Source organism: Podarcis cretensis (genome assembly GCF_951804945.1).
Source record: "Podarcis cretensis genome assembly, chromosome: 1".
Lineage (NCBI taxonomy): Eukaryota > Metazoa > Chordata > Lepidosauria > Squamata > Lacertidae > Podarcis > Podarcis cretensis.
In genome coordinates this window covers 87,862,905-87,883,568 of record NC_137170.1, presented here as the reverse complement: position 1 = coordinate 87,883,568, position 20,664 = coordinate 87,862,905, and the positions used below count along the sequence as shown (strand labels likewise).

The window sequence follows — 20,664 nt, the reverse complement described above, 5'->3', positions numbered from 1 at the left end:
TAAATGGAGAACATCAAATGGAGTCAGGTTTAAACAAACAAACAAGCCACTAGTTCATGGGCCTGCCAGGGGTGAGTCTGGCAAAAAGCACAGCCTTTAAAAAAGCATAACAAGCAGAAATCCAACCAGTGAAGATTCCCTCACTGCAGTTCCAGGTGGGGTGGGTGCACCTGTTCAGTTTCTGCCTCCCCGTTGTTAAACACATTTTAAAAGTAGGGCGAAAGGAAGTAAACTCTGCTCCTTAGTAGAACTATTTGCCAGGCTTAAGAACCTCTTGGCCCTGCCTCCAATCAGCTATCACCCAAAGAGGCCTATCTCGGCCTCCAATGTTAATTTCAAACTCCAGCTATCTGTACAAGTCTAACGTTGCAACCTTATGCTGGGAGTAAGGCCCACTGTAATCAGTAGGCCCGCTGGTGACATTTTAAAACTAGTGAATGCACTTCCCCACCCCCCAAAAAATACTGGGAATTGTAATTTATTAAGGGTTTTAGGAATTGTAGCTCCGTAAAGGGTAAACTACAGTCCCCAGGATTCTTTGGAGCAATATGCTTTAAATGTCTGCCTACGGCTGCGTGGGACTGGACTACACAGGAAGTACTGCAGCTTTCCCCGCTGCGGGGACACGAGGGCTGGCTGACTGGGCAAGAGGCTGTCGCTCGAGTGGCGACCACGGGCTGTTTTTGCTCGTTTGTTTTTAACCCGAGTTAGGCAGCAGCTTGGGGTGCCATGCAAAGGGCGGCAGAGCAGGAGGCGGTCATAGTTGCCTCACCCGGCACAGTCCGGCGGGAGATTATCCCGCGCAAATCTCAGCGGGCAGCTACGGACGAGAATTGCGCGGCCCCGGTTGAGCTCTTCTTGCTCAGCAGCCCGTCGGAAAACGCGGCGGGTGGAAAAATCAATCTACTCCAATAAGGAATTGCTTTGCTGCCCGAGCCCGGCAACCAGGAGGGCAAGGCCGGGTTGGAATGCCCCCCGCTCTCCTCCTCCTTCTCCACCCCAATAACCTGGATTCTTATTGACAGCGGGGCGCCAGTCGCCCCTCCGCCGCGGGACACGAGTTCCAGGCATCCCTCGCCATGCCGGGACCTGCCACAGCCAAAGGGGGATTCTCCTTTGGCTTGCTCCGGCACCAGGCGCCGCACCCGCCGGGGGCTCAGTCTCTCCCGTCCGCCCGCCCTCCTCCTCTCACTTTGCCAGCAGTCGCCCGGCTTGTTACAAACCCGGAGCCGCCCGCCGAGCTGAGATACCAGGAGCGAAGGACACGGAGGGAGGACAGGATGAAAACGCGCGGGCTTCTCTCTCGGCGTTGCAGGAGGGCATTCCTTTACGTGGCCGGCTACCCGGCTCGGCAGCAAAAAGCTCCCATGCATTTTGCCCGCAGCATCTTCGCGCATACCTTCCTGCGTTGCACAAATAACACCACCCCCGATCCAGTTTCTATCCATGCTCCGCTGCCACCAAGGTTCACTTGCTTAGTCCCTTGGACTCTAATCGTCGCCTTAAGACATATAAATGTCCAAGGGAGAAGCGCGGGTGGAAACACAATGCCGCAGCTTGCTAATTAGGGAGTGAAATGACCGACAAGGGAAAGAGGCTTCCATTATTTTACTTCCGTAGGTTTCGAACTACACCTGATGGGCTTCTGCTCTGGCTGGAAAGGGCTCTGAAGATCAAATATCTAAGGGAAATAGTGTCACCGTCAGCATGTGCTCTCAAGAGAAATGTCAGCCACTGTGTATAAGCCCCTATAGACTGGTGAGGGTGTGGGGGTTTTTTTTTGGGGGGGGTGCGTTTTGCAACATGTTATTAATGCAATAATAGGGCATTGGTGGTGGGTTTATATTGGATCATCCCTGTACCATTCTGCTTTATTAGTTGCATTGTAATGCTTCCCCAGTATTACTGTATTCTTGCCATCTGAAAGGGCACAACAAAATCAAGAAAAACAACAGCATGAGTGGTTTAAAGTTATAGGATTTCAGTAGGAAGTTATGGGACATGAACTGATTGGAAGCAGAGCAGTATGTCCACCCTGAAACTTTTGCAGGTATTGGGAGTGGGATGTGTAGAGCCACTTGTTTTGTATTCCAGTAGATAGAAATTATAACACTGACCTCCCAAGTTGGTGTCCAAAACGTCCCATGAAATTTTCCTCAAAAAGGTGGCTCTTATTTTTACAAACCTTTTTATGAGCCTGACAACATTAGTCGTGCCCATAGTGTGCCTGTTGCTAGCCCTAGGGCAGTGCACCAGGATCCTGCCATGTCCTTTTGACCTGCCTGTCCTCTTACATTTGGGGCAGGGCTGAAAAAAAAGACACCATCCAGTATTGTGGCAAGGGGGCTTCCTGGAGTGTGTGTTATTTATTGCCCAGGCCCCTATTCTGTCAGGTTGCTGGGAAGCCTGGAGGAAGCTATAAGGACATGTAGGAGCACAGTCTAATTTGGGGGGGGGGAATGGGGGGGCAGTAAATCACTCCCAGACACGGATACATTCTTGGGCTTTATTAAAAGCTGCTGTATTGTCTGGGAGCACCCATAATTGCTTCATTACAAGGACAGTGAGACATGTCATAGCAGTAAACCTTCAGCCTGTAGCAATAACCTGTGCCGCCCTGAGGACCCAGCAATTCCCTTTCCTCACATACTCTAATGCAGTGTTGTCCCGTGCCTTCTGTGGGAGCGAGGGGAGGGGGAGACACAAAGCAACCCCCCCCCCACCTAGGAAAATGTAACAGATCCTTCTGCTCCCAGAAAGGTCCTAGTCCAACATCTAATTCCCGTACCACACTGGCTATTGCATCCAGCCACAGTGCAGAAAATATTTGGACAGGGAAAGTGTTGTTTTTTCCATGATTGACCTTGATTTCATGCACAAAGCAATGAAAGGCAGCACCCAGTTTCATTTTGAGGACTGTCCCCAGGTTAAAGAAATATTAGTCAGTAAATCAAGTGTTTAAATCAATCACTTAAATTTGTGTGCATTTGCATATGAATAAATCAGTAGCTATACATAAAATGCATATTTCCTTTGTCTTTCAGTGATCTATGCACATGTCACAACAGGCATCTTAAAAGAGCCATTTCTTCCTTTGGATGAGAAAAGGAGGGCTGCTTCTGAGAAGAGCCTGCTACTGTGGTTTTTGTAAGTACCTAGCAATTAAAATAATTACAATTTGTTTTTAAATATCTGCTGCCTGGAGGAAAATTTTTAATTGATCAGAAAGGTTTCAATCAATTAATCAACCATGTTGCAGCCCTTCAGAAAAATGGATAACCCTTCTTCTCTTATAAATGATATAAATGAAATTAGTTGTAGGGCTTGGAGCATATAAAGGTTTCTTCCCAATATTTTCCAACATGGAAACCACTTCGGTGCTGGAAATTATTTGAAACCCTTGTGTGTATCATCACATGCAACAGCTGCAGAGACATGTACGTTTCATGCAAATTATGAAATGCATGTGGCAACTGACATGCAGAATGCAGACTACTTCGCACCTTGACATACCGTATTTTTTGCTCTATAAGACTCACTTTTCCCCTCCTAAAAAGTAAGGGAAAATGTGTGTGCGTCTTATGGAGCGAGTGCAGGCTGCGCAGCTATCCCAGAAGCCAGAACAGCAAGAGGGATTGCTGCTTTCGCTGTGCAGCGATCCCTCTTGCTGTTCTGGCTTCTGGGATTCAGAATATTTTTTTCTTGTTTTCCTCCTCCAAAAACTAGGTGCGCCTTATGGTCTGGTGCGTCTTATGGAGCGAAAAATACGGTATTTTCTGTGTACACACAAAGTTGGAGCTGGTGATGTGTGAAGTTTTTGCAGGCTGACTGAAAAATATGGTTGCTGTCTGGAGGCCTCAGTACTTTTCAGCATATCACAGTGGGGGGAGGTGGAGGCGGATGCTTCTCTTCATGGATACACTTCAGCATTCAGGCATAGACACACACACACACACACACACACCAGGTCTCCTATTCCACTTTAACTATCATAGAGAATTATGGGAACTGCAGTTTGTTAAGGGCTCTGGGAACCGCAGCTCTGTGTGGTCAGCACTTTTAATAAACGGCACTTCCCAGGATTCTTTGGGGGAAGCCATGACTGCTTAGTAGGATACTGCTTTAGATGTATGGTGTCGATGTGGCCAGACAGAAAAGCATTTCTGCTGATTCTGCATCGCTTTGCCCAGTGGTAGAGCTAGACCTGCCTTCTAGTCTCTGGGAAAATCCCAAAGGGAGAAATTGCCTCCCCAAACAACAGCTCACCCTGCTGTAGGATCTTGCCGAAATATTTGCTGTGGCTGGTGCAGTTCCAGCGACGAAAGCGGAATTGGTACTGGCACTCCCGCACGCCCAGCCTGGCCCCCTTGGCCACCTCCTGCATGATCTCAGGCTCCGTCTGGCACAGCTCAGCCTGCTTCCCAGCCAGCCGCTTGGTCTTCCGGCAGATGCTGTTGGGATCCATGACCAATGGGCTGCCCACTGCCCTGGAGAGGTTGGAGGGAAAAGAAAAGGAAAAACACTCTAGCTACATAGAAATGGTTAGGCCTAGGATAGGCATCAAAGATATTGGGTGTTTTCCAGGGGACATTTTCTTCCAGGGGACATTTTCATTGAGCATTAATCCTGATTTGTTTGCAGGGAGTTTAGATGATGTTGGCTATTAAATGAGCATTCATTCTGATCTTATGCAGGGAAGCTAGACAATGTAGCATCAAGGCAAGTGTTATTCCACACCTCCCAGTGCATGGGCGTAGCCAGCTTTTGTTGGGAGATTGGCTTTTGTTTGGGGGTCAGGCTTCTGCTGGGTGGGGGGAGCAGAACCTCAGTTAATTGAGTATTTTCAATGCTTTTCAATACTTTTTGAGGATTTGGGGGGACAGGCTACACCCCTTGGCTACGCCCATGTCCCAGTGCATTTTTCTATCACTTTCCTTCTCTCAAAAAGTCTGTCTTTTGCGGAAGCAGGTTTATTGCGCAAGACCTTCCAATCAGCTTTAATTGTGCAACCTTAATTTGTCAGCAGGTGATTGAATCCTACCTGCAAATAGCAACCATCTGGGAAAGCCCCAAAATGATAAAATTATTCACTGAACCCAGATGTCTATGCAAAGCCAGTCTAGAAACAAGAAGACTTTTTTTTAATTTCCCCTCAAATTTTAAGTAAAATTGTTGCAATTTTATTAGTTTTAATAGTGGCACAGTTATTAGGGGTTTTGAGTCCACATCTTCCAGCTGACAATTGTTCTTTATTGGGGTTGTTGTTTTGGACAGAGAGGCTCCCCCTACATAACTTTGGGTTGGGTTATTGATGTTCCTTTTTAAGTCCATCATATTTGTGGGCTTTATTTCCTATTTTGTTCATAGTAATGCCTTGAGGTTTTAGAGTAGGTGACACTCAAATAACTTACACTGATCTAATGAGAAAAAGGAGGCAGAATAGAATGCCGTCTTCTAAAAGGATGCAAAGCCAACTTTAAAAAGCATTGGGGTTGAGTATTTTACAATACAAATGCTCTTATAAGTAATTAAAAAAACACTTTATTGTATTCAAAGTTTGACAGTATGTATTTTCAAGGAATATGGACGACTGATGTAAATCCTAGCTAAAGTCCCAGGAATAAGCGTAAACCTCATTCTCTGAGGAGCATCCTAAGTGCATATTGTTTCTGCTCCTACTTGGTGACTTTACTGTACTTTGAATTATATATATTTTTATATTGTTTTGTTTTAATATTTATTCTCTGCTCTGGGCTCTTTAGGTGAAGAATGGATTACAAAAGTTCTAAAATACCTAACTACTACAACAAAAACACCTGCTGTTCTAGGTCAGACTGAAGCATACTTCCTGTCTGTAACAATGGCAAACCAGATGCCCTGGGAATACTCACTAACAGGGCAAAAAGCACTCATTGCCTGTGGTTTGTAGGAATTGCTATGCTGGCTCACACCAAAGGACCCTCCAGCTCTGAATTGTGCTTGGCCAATGAAATTACTTCCGGTATATACAGAACCGGCATCCACACAAACAGTGAGGATTGGGACTGTTACATCTACCTCCCTGAAGCTTAGCACTGGCACCCCACAGGGATGTGCGCTAAGTCCCTACCTGTACTCATTGTACACATATGACTGCATATCATCTGATCCATCCACAGTAATTATTAAGTCTGCAGATGATACTACCATAATGGGCCTAATTGCAGGCAGAAATGAAACAGCGTACAGGGGGGAGGTTCAAAAAGTATCTACATGGTGCTTAGAGAATAACTTGCACCTAAATATTAGTAAGACAAAGGAGATGGTGTTGGACTTCCGGAGGAAGAGAGGGGAACCTGCCCTGTTGTATATCGGGGGGGGGGGGTGACTGTGTGGAGACAGTCTCCTCCTTTAAATTCCTGGGAGTTTACCTTCGTGAGGACCTCACTTGGAAAATCAACATAACTCAGGTGGTCAGAAAGGCCCAACAGAGACTCCATTTCCTCAGGGTCTTGTGAAAGAATAATGTTAAACAACAGTTGATGAACTTTTACCGGTCCACAATAGAAAGTGTCCTTTCATATTGTATCACAGTGTGGTATGCTGGCCTGACAGCCACGGACAGAAAGTCTCTACAGAGGGTGGTGAATACAGCACATGATATCATGGGCTGTTCCTTGAGTCCGCTAGATGACATCGCAAGTGATCGTTGCCTTAGGAGAGTTAAAAAAAATTCTCAGGGATGACTCACACCCGGCTATCACCTCTTTAATCTTCTACCCTCGGGCAGGAGATATAGAAGTATATTTAATCAGCCGTACCAATAGGCTAAAAAATAGCTTCTATCCTTGGGCTGTTAGGCTGTTGAATGGAAAATAACAGCGAAATTGACTTGCGAGGTGGTGTGTTGTTTGAAAAGGGATTGAGTGTTTGGGGGCAGAGGCTTGTTTAATTTCATTGTACACAGGTTGTACAATAACAATAAAGGTATTATTATTATTATTATTATTATTATTATTATTATTATTATTTCTTTTCCTAGCTGCCACTTTCTCAATCTGACAGCTGTTTCACATGACTCCCCCCCCCCAAAAAAAAAACCACCACCAGTTGACTTTTAGGTGGGCTTTTAGTGAATTGCTCTGACATAACTTGAGACTTGTTTTCCCCCTTAGGCCAGGGCAGAGTGATCTTCACTTGTCACTGGGAAGCTGTTCTACACACTGGGAACCATTCTACACAGAATAGAATGGGAGACTTGGGGTTGTAGAATTCTGGGCTGTACTTCAGACTACAGGTAAGAGGTGGGTCATATATATTTTTGAATACTTCCCTATATTTTCTTTTAATTCCCTGAATGTAGCAACCTTAAGGAAAGGGTTACACTAAATCTCTTCTTCAGCCATGCTTGTTTTCTATAGACAGAGTGGGTTTTTAAAAATAAAAATAAATACTCTTATCTACAGTCTGACATGGTATAGTCTAAGAACAGGTCGTCTCACTATCACTTTATTCTATGCAGAATGGTCCATAGTCCTAAGCAAGTCCATAAAACACAGTGGGTTGTATTTTACCAAGTCATACCCAAGAGCAGACCAATCGAAATCAATTGACTTAATTTATGCATAAATAATAGCTGTTCTCAATAGGTCCATTCTGTGTATTACTTAAGTTGGATACAACTTAATGAATTCTAGAAATGTTGCTTGTTCTGGGGTAGGGAACAGCACAATCCAGAGAAACAGGAGAAACATCTTTCTTGCGAGGAAACAGCTGACTGGCCTTGAGAAATGATAAAGGCCAGTAAACAAGCTCTGGGTTTATGCCAACTTTCCTCCTTGGTTTACTAGGCGATTCTCAGTGCAGGGGTTTTACTCATCACACTTAAGAATGTGTCTGTTGTCAACTTTTTGGGGAGGCTAGTCCCAGGAATCTCCTCACCCTATAATCCAAGGGGCTTCAATTCTCCTGGGAGAAACTTACAAACCTGTTTCATGTCAGATGGAGTCACATGCAACATCCAGATACTGTAATCTCAATGTTCATTTCTAAAAAGAACAATTTTGCTGCTTTCATGGTCATGGAGAAGAACTTGAAAATAAGCCATGTTTCTGCTAAATTTCAAAGGCCAGAGAGGGGGTTTGGTGAGGCTCCCTGTGCTCAGGCACTTGGTGCAGCCCACATGCTTCCTTGTGCATCAACTCCTGAACATTTTCCTCCATCATATTTAAAGGTAAAGGTAAAGGTACCCCTGCCCGTACGGGCCAGTCTTGACAGACTCTGGGGTTGTGCGCCCATCTCACTTAAGAGGCCAGGGGCCAGCGCTGTACGGAGACACTTCCGGGTCACGTGGCCAGCGTGACATCGCTGCTCTGGCGAGCCAGAGCCGCACACGGAAACGCCGTTTACCTTCCCGCTGGTAAGCGGTCCCTATTTATCTACTTGCACCCGGAGGTGCTTTCGAACTGCTAGGTTGGCAGGCGCTGGGACCGAGCAGCGGGAGCGCACCCCGCCGCAGGGATTCGAACCGCCGACCTTTCGATCGGCAAGCCCTAGGCGCTGAGGCTTTAACCCACAGCGCCACCTGCGTCCATCATATTTACTACCCATCAAAGAAACATGCAACTTTTTCAGTCTGCAACATGAAATGCAATGCATTTTAGATATCTGAGACAGGGCTATGGGCTAGGAAGGGATGGATTGATACCAGGAAGGCAAAGAACAACATTAATCTGCTGTGCCCAGTATTTCATTATTGTCCATTCTTTGTCTAGTGGCAGGCGGCTTAACAGTGTGTGATACCTGATGGTGGTATATAAATAGCAGCTTATTTCAGGGAAAACCTCAGCATCGCAACACTTAAAATTCAGAAAGCTGTCAGCCTGTTCAGAGTCCCAGATAGTGGAGCTAACAGATCTTACAGGGGATTTCCCCACTTGGATCTCTGCCTATCTTGTTGGATAAGAGGGCACAAAAAGGCTCCTTACTGCCTGGCTCATCTTCTGCCATTCTCAGCAAGTTCTGGAGGAATCAAAATGAAGAAGATGAGTCACTAGAGAAGCTGAGGCAGCCAGGGGATTTCCAGCAATGGTTCAACCCAACTCAGTGACCTGGGTACATGTCCAGAGAGGAAGTTATAAAGCACAGGGTTTAAGGAATCCATGTGCACCACCCATGAACTTTGAAGGCAATGGCTGTGCTTGTGAATGAGACCACACAGGCAGCGCTGCACTTTCTATTTGTCCTATTTTCATAATCCATTATGATCCCGTCATGAGCTGCTTCTGCTCTGCATCATACTGGCAATAGCTCTAGAATGAGGCATCCCTTGTGTAACGGGGTGTGGTACAAAAACATGCAGCCTCTTCATAACATAGGGAGAGCCTTGCTGGATCAGACCAAAGGTCCATCTAATTCAGTGTCCTGTTTCCCACAGCGACCAACCTGATGCCTCTGTGAAACCCAAGACAGCAACAGCCCTGCCTTGATCTTGCTCCTTAGCAGCAGGTATCCAGAGGCCTTACCATATATCAGACATATATAAGACCTATCTTGCACTTAGTGGAATCCTGAGTACCAGTGAGTGCTGACTGGAAATGCAGAAGGGTCATCATACAGTGGTACCTCGGGTTACATACGCTTCAGGTTACAGACTCCGCTAACCCAGAAATAGTACCTCAGGTTAAGAACTTTGCTTCAGGATGAGAACAGAAATCGTGCTCCGGCGGCACGGCGGCAGCGAGAGGCCCCATTAGCTAAAGTGGTGCTTCAGGTTAAGAACAGTTTCAGGTTAAGAACGGACCTCGGACTTAACCCGAGGTACCACTGTACTTCAGTAAGGCTAAGGAAATGGAAGGACTGCAAATGGGCACTGTTCTCATAAGCACAGCAAAGAGGCCGAAACCAGGAAGAGCATTCTGGTGCAAATACTGCCTGCCAACCTGGGCATCCCCCAGCTCTACTACACATCCTGTCTGCTTTGCCACCCCCTGCATTTCTACCTCATCACCATCTCTACTCTTTGGCCATTTCCACAGAATCACTGACAGGTTCCAAGTTGTACTTTCCTCTTTATTCAGAAGTATGTACGTTGGGTTGCAGAGCTGTGCAAAGTCAACTCTGAGCTGTTTCCCATTTGGAATGTGTGCTCAGCATTATGTAATCCCACATGCAGATTAGAGTATGTAATCTGCATCATCTGGTTTTGACAATGTCCCCAAAGTGTTGTTCACACACGCAGCTATAGCCATAGAGATGATGCATTATATGTTTTCCTCGCCATGGGAAACATAATGATGTGTCCTGAGTTCAACAGATCAAGAAGAGTAAACAGTCCATTTGCCATTTATTGGTACATGTTAAAAATGTCTCCATAAATCAATTTTGTAATTTTGCTGGGTCTGGCTAAGTATGAGCCAATCTACACATTCTGAAGAACCACACCATACGGCTCTGTTGAGACTATATTTTTCAGATTGCAACAAAACTAGGGGCAAACTGACAGCAGGCCCTTGAGCTGGCGCTTTGTTGTACCATGAGACAAACTAGATATTTGCTAGATATATGCCATAGCTGACACAACGTCACAAGTACTGGATGTGTAACTTCTGTGCAAAGAAAAGAGGGGATGAGGCGCTTGATAAGGTACCAAAGAAACCCAAATGCTAGTCTCATGATAACTAATGCACATCATTAATTGATTATAAACTATTGCATTTTTACAGATTTTGGAGCAGCAGTCCCATGCAGCCATGAATAAGAGTAGTCAATGGGCACTGAAAGATGGAGAAGGGTTGAAGCTGAATAAGCACCATGGAGAGAGGCAGTCACCTGCTCAGGACATTGAAGCTCCACTCCTTGTGCACTGAATGCATTGTCCAGTCTATACGTTTAAGGCAGCATTGGACAAAGCTACCCGACCATTCTCAAAACGTTTCTCTCCAGCCACAAGGGCTGGACATGCAATCCTTTGAGATCTTAGTCAAATGTATAGGGACAGCAGAGCTCTTTTCAAATACATCTCATTGGTCTGCACTCAGTTAAGCAGAGGAGAAAACAGCCATTTTTAAAAATGTGGGCTACAGGTGCCCCTTATATAGAATCATAGACATACAGGAGTCAGCTCCTAGGGACTGAGATTCCTTCAACCACAATAAAATATTTGAGGGGGCTGCCCCCCAAGTTGATGGGCATTGCCATTCAAATACTGTGCTGCATATTGTGATTGATTGTGCAGGGCGGAGATTACCTCTCCCCCCCCCTATTTTATTCAAGCTGGCACCCCTGATCATAGAATTGTAGAGCTAGGCATGTTACAGCTGCAACATGGGAGCAGTTTTGGGGGGTTAAGTCCATGCTGCTACTGTAACTTTTACAGGCCCAGCAGTATGGGGGTCCATTACTCCCTCTGTTCTTAGCCAAGTGACAATAGGGTGGGAAGAACCTATGCAGCTGGCCTTTTCCAGAAGACACTGGGCCTTTAAATATTAAGGCAAAAGTGTGGGGCGATACCACAAACAAGCAGCTCCTATGCTGCTGTGTTAACAAGGGGCACCATACAGATGTAAGTCAAAGCAAAGGGAAACAGAGATACATATATCACAATGGAACTGCATGGGAAAATACCACAGTATCTGAACAGATAATACTCAGTCACCACAGAAATAGAATTAGGGCTAAAAGCGGCTTATACTAACTCATTCTGATTGTCATGTACAAAAGAAAACTTAAGTATGTAGGGATAATAAATCTACCTTTTGTGATGTTCAGTTTGTGTCCATTTTGGGGGTGGAGTGTTTTTCCCCCAAACAAAAGGTGTAAAATATGTAAGGCCAGACCTCTTGATGTGTGTGTGAAAGCGAAAACAAGTTTTATACTATCAATTTGCTAGGTTATCTCTTACCTTTAGGATCAAGTACAGTGGTACCTTGGGTTACATACGCTTCAGGTTACAGACTCCGCTAACCCAGAAATAGTACCTCAGGTTACGAACTTTGCTTCAGGATGAGAACAGAAATCATGCTCCGACGGTGCAGCAGCAGCAGGAGGCCTCATTAGCTAAAGTGGTGCTTCAGGTTAAGTATAGTTTCAGGTTAAGAACAGACCTCTAGAACGAATTAAGTACTTAACCCGAGGTACCACTGTAATACAAGTCAAGCTAAAGGGAATTGCATAGGCTCTAGAATCATGAGAGCAACTATGGTAACAACTAAGAGGGCTGAGGTGACATGGGGGGGATTATCAAAACTCCCTCTATTCCTCCAGCAACACACACATACTGCAAGTTGCAGCATGAGGTGCTGGGGTTTATGTATGCCTAAAAAGCTCTCCATGGATTCACACAAGCATATATATTCCTCCTTCCCAATATTTCTAATCTTCAAGGCAGCTCACAACTAGAATCCAACACAATATACAACAAGCTCCAGTAGAACTAGCCAGAAAGCACCCCTTAAAAGTATATAAAAAGATAACAAAGTCTAAAACAGCCCAAGCTGTTGTAATAAGCTTGTTGGGAAAGGACGGCCTGGTGTCTGAAATGTAACAAAGGCTGAACCAGGCATACAAGTCTGAGAGGGTGCTTCCATAATAAGGGCATCACTGCAGAGATGGCCCTTTCCCCTGCAGCCATCTGCCTAACTTTTGAAGGTAGGGATGCCCAGAAAAAGGTACTTGACAAAGGACCTCAGCCCATCAGATATGGAGGGACCTACCTGGTCGCAGTTATATTCAGTTGCGGAGGAAAATTGCTTTGTGGCTGCTCAAAGCAGCTCTAATTTATTACATACATCCTGCCTTTTCTTGGTCTGCTAAATAAAATTTACATTGGTTGCTCCATCCACTTTTGCCTGTGGCCTCGCCCACCACCCACATGTGCCCTCCCTTGAATAAAAAGTTGCCCAGCGTGGAGTGCATCCTTCCATCTTGAAAAAGATCCCCAGTCCAAGCATGGGTGGTTCTACCACCCCCGCATTTTATCATCACAACAATCCTGCTAGGTGAGATAGACTGAGGGGCTGCAGCTGGCTCAAGGTCACCCACTGAACTTTGTGACTGAGCCGAGAGTCCGAGCAGGGTCCCAGTCCCTCGAGGCCAGAGTCTTTCATCACCAGATCCACCCCATATTTCCCATCTGACCGCTGCTGCCATAGAAAGCAGGTTCTAGACCTGGGCGTAAAGAGCCCGGGCGATCTCGAGCTGAGACTTTACTGCGTCGGGGGTGGGATGGGGGGGGGTCGCTCCGCTGCGCGCCACACCGGAGTTTTGGCCTGGGCAAGGGTATCATTAAGCAGGGACAATTTGTCCTCCTTTTAAACATAACGATCAAGCCCCGGGGCGGAGGATCAAACGCTGAACTGTGGTTCACCCCGGCGAGATCCGACGGGGAAGCGCCCAGCCAGCGGCCCTCCTCTCCCTCCCACCCCCGGTGGTCCTCCTCGGAGAGCGCCATGGGCCCGCCCCCCGGCCCAGCTCGGCTGCGCCCGTTGCGCGCTGACCAGGACGCACGGCGCGCCGAGGGCACGGGCAGAGAGAAAAATGCGGGCGCCCCACCGCAGCTCTCTCTCTCTTTTTTTATTAATCTACGGCGCGGGGGTGGAAAAATAGAAGACAACAGGAAGCTGTCAGCTCTCGTCCGTCCCCCACCCCCGGGAAGGCGGCGAGGGTAGAAAAATGCTGCCAAACTGCTACTGCTTTGGTGGGGGAAGCCGACAGCTCCCGCGGGGCCCTGCCTGAGCTTGTCCCCGGCGCAAACCTCGCCTGGGTCTGCAATTACCGCGCCCTCGGCCCCGCCTGCGCCCAGAAAGCGGCCCCCGAGAGCGGAGCGGGGCCTCTCTGGGGCCGAGGTGCTGGGGAGGCGAGCAAGCGGCGAGGGGGGCGGGTGTGGATCAGGGTGGTGGACCCAAGCCCCCCACCCCCCCCCCCAATCGAAGGTTTTCCCCTCCGGAGACTTTTCAGGGAACAATTATAGAAAACATGCACGCATCTGCATGCTCACCGACGGGGCGCCCCGCAGAAAAGTCAAACTCTGCATCTGAGATGAAAGGTGTTGATTGTGCTGTTTTTAAGGCCGCGGCGTCTGTAATAAGGGACTCCTGTGATGCTTTGTAAACAAGGGCTCCGTTTGAGCCAGGGGTCACTGGCACTTAGTCCCGGAAATTGCTCAGTAAGCCATTGCGGCGCAGTGGTGAGCGTTCCTGGGGAGGGTCTCTGTCCTTGGATCAGGGAAAGTGGAGTTCGAATCCCTGCTCAGCTCCCAACCTGACTGGGTGGTTGTGGGCCTGCCACACTCTCTCATTCTAAGCTACCTTGTGGGGATAATAAGGACACCGGTGCGGTTAAATCTTTTTAGAAGGTTGTTTTTAAGCTGTTTTCAGCTGCCGTTTATTATTGACCCTGGACTCTTTCTGGAGGAAGGGCAGAATAGATAAGTTTAATACTGTAAATAAATAGGATAAGACCAAAAGTCCATCTAGTCCTGGTGGGAGACTAGAAGCGGCATTAGCTACCCCTCCCAGTTTGGAGTCATCTGCAAATTTGATGAGTATCCCCTCAATTCCTTCAATCAAGTCATTTATAAAGATGCTGAACAACAATGAGCCGAGGCACCCCATTTGTCACTTTTTTCCAGGATGACGAAGAACCATTAATTAATACTCTTTGGGTTTGGTCAGTCAACCAGCTACAAATCCACCTAAGAGTTACCTCTTTCAACCCACATTTTACCAGCTTCCTCATGAGAATATCATGGGGAACATTGTCAAAAGCCTTACTGAAATCAAAATACACAATGTCCACAGCATTTCCCTGATCCACCAAGTTTGTAATTCCATAAAAAAAAAAGAAATCAGATTGGTCTCGCATGACTTATTTTTGAGAAACCCATGCTGGGTCTTAGTAATCACAGCTTCCTTTTCTAAATGCTCACAGATCGACTGTTGAATTATCTGTTCTAGGACCTTCCCTGGTATCAATGTCAAGCTCACAGGTTGGTAGTTACCTGACCTTCCTTTTTCCCCTTTTTGAAGAAGAGGAAAACATTTGCCCACCTCTAGTCTGCAGAGACCTCACCTGATCTCCAAGAAATCTCAAAGATAATAGGCAAAGTCTCTGAAATTACATCCACAAGCTCCTTTAGTACCCTTGGTTGCAGTTCATCAGGCCCTGGAGATTTGAATTAATTTAAAGTAGCTAGGTGTTCCCTTACTACCTCTTTTCATATCTTGAACTGCAGCTCCCTCCTTACATCATTTATTCTGTTATCACCAGGTTGGGCATCACATTCCTTTTGAGTAAAGACAGAGGCAAAGTAGGTGTTGAGTAGTTACACCTTTTCTCTGTCACCCAATAGCATTTATCTGTGTTCCTCACTCAGAGGACCCCCCCACCACTTGCTTGTTATTCCTCTTACTTCAGACATAGCCGAATAAACCTTTTAGTATTTTTAACCTCTCTTGCAAGCCTAAGCTCATTCTGAGCTTTAGCCAGCCTGACTTTCCATCTGCAACTGCTGGCTACTCATGTATATGCCTCTTTTGTAATTTCTCCTTTCTTTCCTTTCTTATTCTGTACATGCCCTTCTTAACTCTCAGTTCATCTGTAAGCTCCTTATGCAGCCACACCGGTTTCCTTAGATGCCTCCCACTTTTCTTTCTTGTTGGTATTGTCTGCATTTGGGCTTTCTAAAAGGAGAAACTCCCATCCTTATTGGACTCCCTTCTCATTGAGTATTTCTGACCATGGAATCACACCCAGTAGCTCCTTCAGCTTTTCGAAATTGGCCTTCGTGAAGTCCAGAGTGTGTGTCCGATTATACTGTAATCAGTTTTCCCTTGCCTCTGTATCCTGAAACCCAGGAGAACATGATCATTTCCTCCCAAGTTTCCAAGCACTTCCACTTCATCAATCATTTCCTCCCTATTGGTGAGGACCAGGTCAAAGATAGATGATCCCCTTGTTGGTTCTTCCACCTTCTGGGAAATGAAATTGTCAGCGATGCAAAGGAGGAATTTGTCAGACCTTACACTCTTGGTGGAGTCTGAGTTCCAACAGATATCGGGGAAGTTGAAGTCCCCCATGATTACTACCTAGGATTATTTGCCTGGGAATAAACTCAACTCAATTAAATAGGCCTTGAGTTTATATGGTTAGGATTGTGCTGTAAAACTGTAATCCAAAAACACACTTATGAGTGAATTAAGTTTTATTGAACACAGCGGGACTTGTTTCTGAGTGAACTGGATGATGTTACATGACTTTCATGAGACAGTGCTGGCTTGGGCTGCATACACACAATACATTTAAACCACACACACAGCCAAAGATTCCTGGGAACTAGTTTGTTAGATGTGCTGGGTATTGCAGCTTTTTGAAGGGTACACTAAAGTTCCTATAATTATTGGAGCTGCTCTTTAAATGTATGGTGTCTTTACATTATTTCCAGAGGTGGTGTTAAGGCGCGGGGGGACGGATGGCTGAGCTACCAGTCTTTTTTTGCCAGACCTTCAACACCTTCTCATCCTTTTAAAAACTTGATTTAAAAAAACCTCTTTGCTTAAAAGGAGGCTGGGTATGCTGTAAAACACAGTGCTGGTGAGCCCCAGACACTCACCATCCTATTTTGCCCAGAGGCACATGCAATAGCTGAATGGGGTGGGGAAGAAGGAGACATGTCACGTGTGGGGAAGGGGGAGGTGGGGGGGGAGGAAGAGAGAGGTTATGTTAGATGTTGGACAATAATTATATTTTAATATGTATATAGGCAGCAGTTCTTAACAACAGATCGTGAGTATAGTGGACGGCTCAATCCACATACAGTGCACTGTGTCCAAAAATAAATAAGTATTGTTGACACCCCTTGACAATATTGTTGACACCCCTTGACAATAACAGCCACAGGATTTCCCACCTTCTGAGTCAAACTGAATTTACATCTGTGCATAAAAAGTAGGTAGCAACACTCTCAGTTACTTCTCTGATAAAATACATGCTGTTTCAGGGTTGGTTTTCAAAGGAGCATTTTGAGGGAATCTATCACATCATTAAGGGACGCGGGTGGCGCTGTGGGTCAAACCACAGAGCCTAGGGCTTGCCGATCAGGAGGTCAGCAGTTTGAATCCCCGTGATGGCATGAGCTCCCGTTGCTCAGTCCCTGCTCCTGCCAACCTAGCAGTTCGAAAGCATGTCAAAGTGCAAGTAGATAAATAGGTACCTTTCTGGCGGGAAGGAAAACGGTGTTTCCGTGCGCTGCTCTGGTTCACCAGAAGCGGCTTAGTCATGCTGGCCACATGACCCGGAAGCTGTACGCCAGCTCCCTCAGCAACCCCAGAGTCATCTGCGACTGAACCTGTTGCGGGGATTCGAACCGCTGACCTTCTGATCGGCAAGTCCTAGGCTCTGTGGTTTAACCCACAGCACCACCCGCGTCCCCTTTTGTAACTTAGATAATAGTTATAAACCTGCCTTCATTTTGCCACTGTAATTGCTGCTTCATGGCCTAGATTATATAAGTAAATACTGCTTTTATTTCTTCACAAACCAATGTGTATGTGATTGTTGTCTTTAAGGAGGAGAAAAATGGTGATACCAGGAATATCCAATCTGCTTTAAAGCATCCTGAATTATTGTTTCTAGAAGGTTAAATCAACCTTGTCTTAGCTTCCAAGTTTAAGCTGCAAAGAATGGTATTCTGCTGATATCACTAATGTGGGCAAAGAAAGATATAACAGCATATCCTCTCCTAGTTTCAAAATAAATTTCTACAAAGGCATGGCCCCACCAACATGTGCCTGTTCTCAGCCACCCACCAGCCTGATTTCTTTCTTACGAACTGGGTGTGGGGGCACTGCCTGTCCCCATCCTCCTCTTAAGTCTCAGGGTTGCCTTAGTAGAACCTGGAATGGAGGAGGATGGGGACAGAACTGGAATTAGTTGGCTCTAGAGTCAGATGCAGGTCAGCAGAAAAAGCTATGCTTGACATTGCTTCTGTCTCCACCAATCATTGGCTCTGACTCCACCTACTGTTGGCCTCTGTGCCTTGCACCTTACCTGTTCCAATGGGGAACAGTCATCACTGCCTTCTCTAGAGCTACAATCCTATTCACAATTACACAGAAGTTAATACTAGTGAACTCAGCAGGATAAACTTCCAAGCAAGCCTGCCCATCCTTCTGCAGATCCAAAAATCTACATTTAAAAAACAACATATGTGAATGAAATCCCCAGTATCCTGGCCCCTGTAGCTGGGGAGTTCTCTCTTGGGCTGTGTCAGACTACTCTGCAGTCCGTGGAAAAAGTCCCTGGCAGGATGCTTGCTTGCTTTCTCCCAGGATATCAGCAGTAGCAGCTCCTCTCCCACCTCAGTATAAACCTGAAGCTGGCCTAGTAGGGTGAATTAATCAGCTGTCAGTGTGCAGGAACTGAGAAAAGAATCTGCTGCCTCACTTTGGTGCCTCACTTCACCAAACATTCCTGTCAAGAGCTGAGTGGTCCAGGCTTTGCATGCAAAAAAACTATAGGGAGACTAAAGGGGGGGGGGCAATGGGCAGAGGAAGAAAAACATGACATACTAAAAAATGCATGCAGCTTTTGAGTTTTGTTTTTTCACAATGTGCTGTTATTATTATAAACATTATGCCCAGAGATCCCTGCTTGGCACTAGGAAGAAATAATAGTTCCACCCCAGAAAGATGAGGGATTCCTGGGCACTGACAAATCACCAGGAGGGCTTCATGCTTGCATGTTCTGAGAGTGTGATATATTTTCATTGGATGGGATTATGTAATTAAGAACTGGGAACACCATCAAAGAGGCAGAGCTAAGGTTACATGTTGCAAACTTCACTGTGGTATTTGTTCCCTTGAGTGCTACCTTAATAAAGTGTGTGTGTGTGTATGTACACTTTACACTGCATACAATTAAGGAAGGGGGAAAACCAAATGCAATGTGAGTTGGGCAGTGAAAACAAACAAAACTTTTTGGTGTGCAACCTCTGAAGTAAAAACAACTGCCCTTTAACTTGGAAAAGAAGCAACCAAAGGGTATTTTTGACGTGTTGTGTGACGGGGCTCTTTCTCTCCTGAGAAACAGAGAGAAATCACTGAATTACCCACTTCCACATAATTATACAATTGGGGTGGGGAAGCTCCCTGATGTCCCACATTTAATTTTTATTTCCTGCAGTGTGTATCTGAATTGTGGAACTCTCTAGCTTGTGGACATGACACTGATGACTAATAGAATAACAAACACAAGATGGGACAAATCAATGAAAGATAGAAATATCAATAGCTCTTAATTTAGGGTCTCTGCTCATGTTATTGCTTACACTTCGAGACAGCTGCAAGTAATTCCAGCAATGAAAACTGAACCATTGCAAGAACTTATATGCCCATGTCTTTTGTCAAGTCATAGAAGAGGAGGCTGAGAATCTTGGCAGCAATCTGACATTCCTTAAAACAGGGGTGGCTAACCTCCAAACTGCGGGCCCACCCACCCCCAAGCAAATTTTCTTACCCTTTCCAGTGCCACTGATCTTAGCAGGGTGTGTGTGCATGCGAGAATGTGGGTGACTGTGCCCACACACCACTGGCATTCAGCATCAAGAGGGTTGGCCAGGGGTGAATGCCACCCTCAGGCCAAAAAAGCTTCGCCACCCCATCTTATAAGAACATAAAAGGAGCACACAACAGTGGTAGGCCCTGGGGTCTCAAATTTCAGTGGCGCCCTGTGTGACACCAACATTTGGTGTGTGTGTGTCCCCTGCCTCTCACCTTCCATTCTACATCATAATTGTGGCACCCCTGAGGTCCCCCTAAGGCTCTGTGCCCAGTGCAATCAAACTGGTTTTACTTCCCTAATTCTGCCTCTGCACACAAGCAGGACAGGAAGGCAAAAGCCCTTTCCTGTTGTTGCTGCCAAGCAACTGGTATTGAGAGCAATGCTGCCCCTGGAATTTGGAGGCTCGGGCTGCTTATGGCTATTAGCCATTGCCAAATGGGTACACTGGAAACTAGTCCCTGAGGGCAAATGAGGCACTGCCTCACTAACCTCAATCTGCCCTCCTGCATGCCCGCTTTCTTAAAATCAGTCCAGGGAGTGGCACTGCCTGTCACCCTCCTCCTCCCAAGTCTCAGTGTTGCCCTTGTAAAATAGGTAAAAAGTAAGGGTAAAAGACCCCTGGACGGTTAAGTTCAGTCAAAGGCGACAATGGGGTTGCGGCACTCATCTTGCTTTCAGGCCAAAGGAGCCAGCGTTTGTCCACAGACAGCTTTCCGGGTCATGTGGCCAGCATGACTAAACCACTTCTGGTGCAACGGAACACCGTGACGGAAACCAGAGCGCATGGAAACGCCGTTTACCTTCCCGCTGCAGCAGTACCTATTTATCTACTTGCATTGGCATGCTTTCAAACTGCTAGGTTGGCAGGAGCTGGGACAGAGCAACGGAGATTCGAACCACCAACCTTCCGATCGGCAAGCCTAAGAGGCTCAGTGGTTTAGACCACAGCGCCACCACGTCCCTTCCTTGTAAAATACAGCAGGGAGAATGGGGACAAAACCAGAATGAGTTGGTTCAGCCTATCATTGGCTCTGTCTCTGTCTATTATTGCTCTCCCTGCTTTCCGCCATACCACTTGGCTATGCCCATGCTCTGGGAGATGCTCATATCTTTCTCATCCTCACTACC

At 46.3% G+C, this 20,664-nt stretch overlaps 1 protein-coding gene and 1 long non-coding RNA gene across 6 annotated transcripts in view; one reads left to right on the top strand and one right to left on the bottom strand.

The window, feature by feature from the left end:
- The window catches only part of WNT6 (Wnt family member 6), a 42,971-nt gene that overhangs the window by 3,695 nt on the left and 18,612 nt on the right, over window positions 1-20,664 (bottom strand). For 2 of the 4 annotated variants that reach the window (XM_079988419.1, XM_079988417.1), the window contains exon 2: window positions 4,267-4,487. In XM_079988419.1, coding sequence (XP_079844545.1) covers window positions 4,267-4,465 — 199 coding nt within the window. In that variant the 5' untranslated portion in view covers window positions 4,466-4,487. The remainder of the gene's footprint in view (window positions 1-4,266; window positions 4,488-20,664) is intronic. The other 2 variants (XM_079988418.1, XM_079988420.1) reach the window with 1 other exon arrangement.
- Window positions 171-12,662, top strand: LOC307222876. Of its 2 annotated transcripts, none has more exons than XR_013841894.1 (3): window positions 171-962; window positions 3,045-3,147; window positions 10,704-12,662. It is a non-coding gene; the product is annotated as an uncharacterized lncRNA (long non-coding RNA). The 2 variants fall into 2 exon arrangements; XR_013841895.1 differs by lacking the exon at window positions 10,704-12,662 and adding an exon at window positions 5,763-6,974.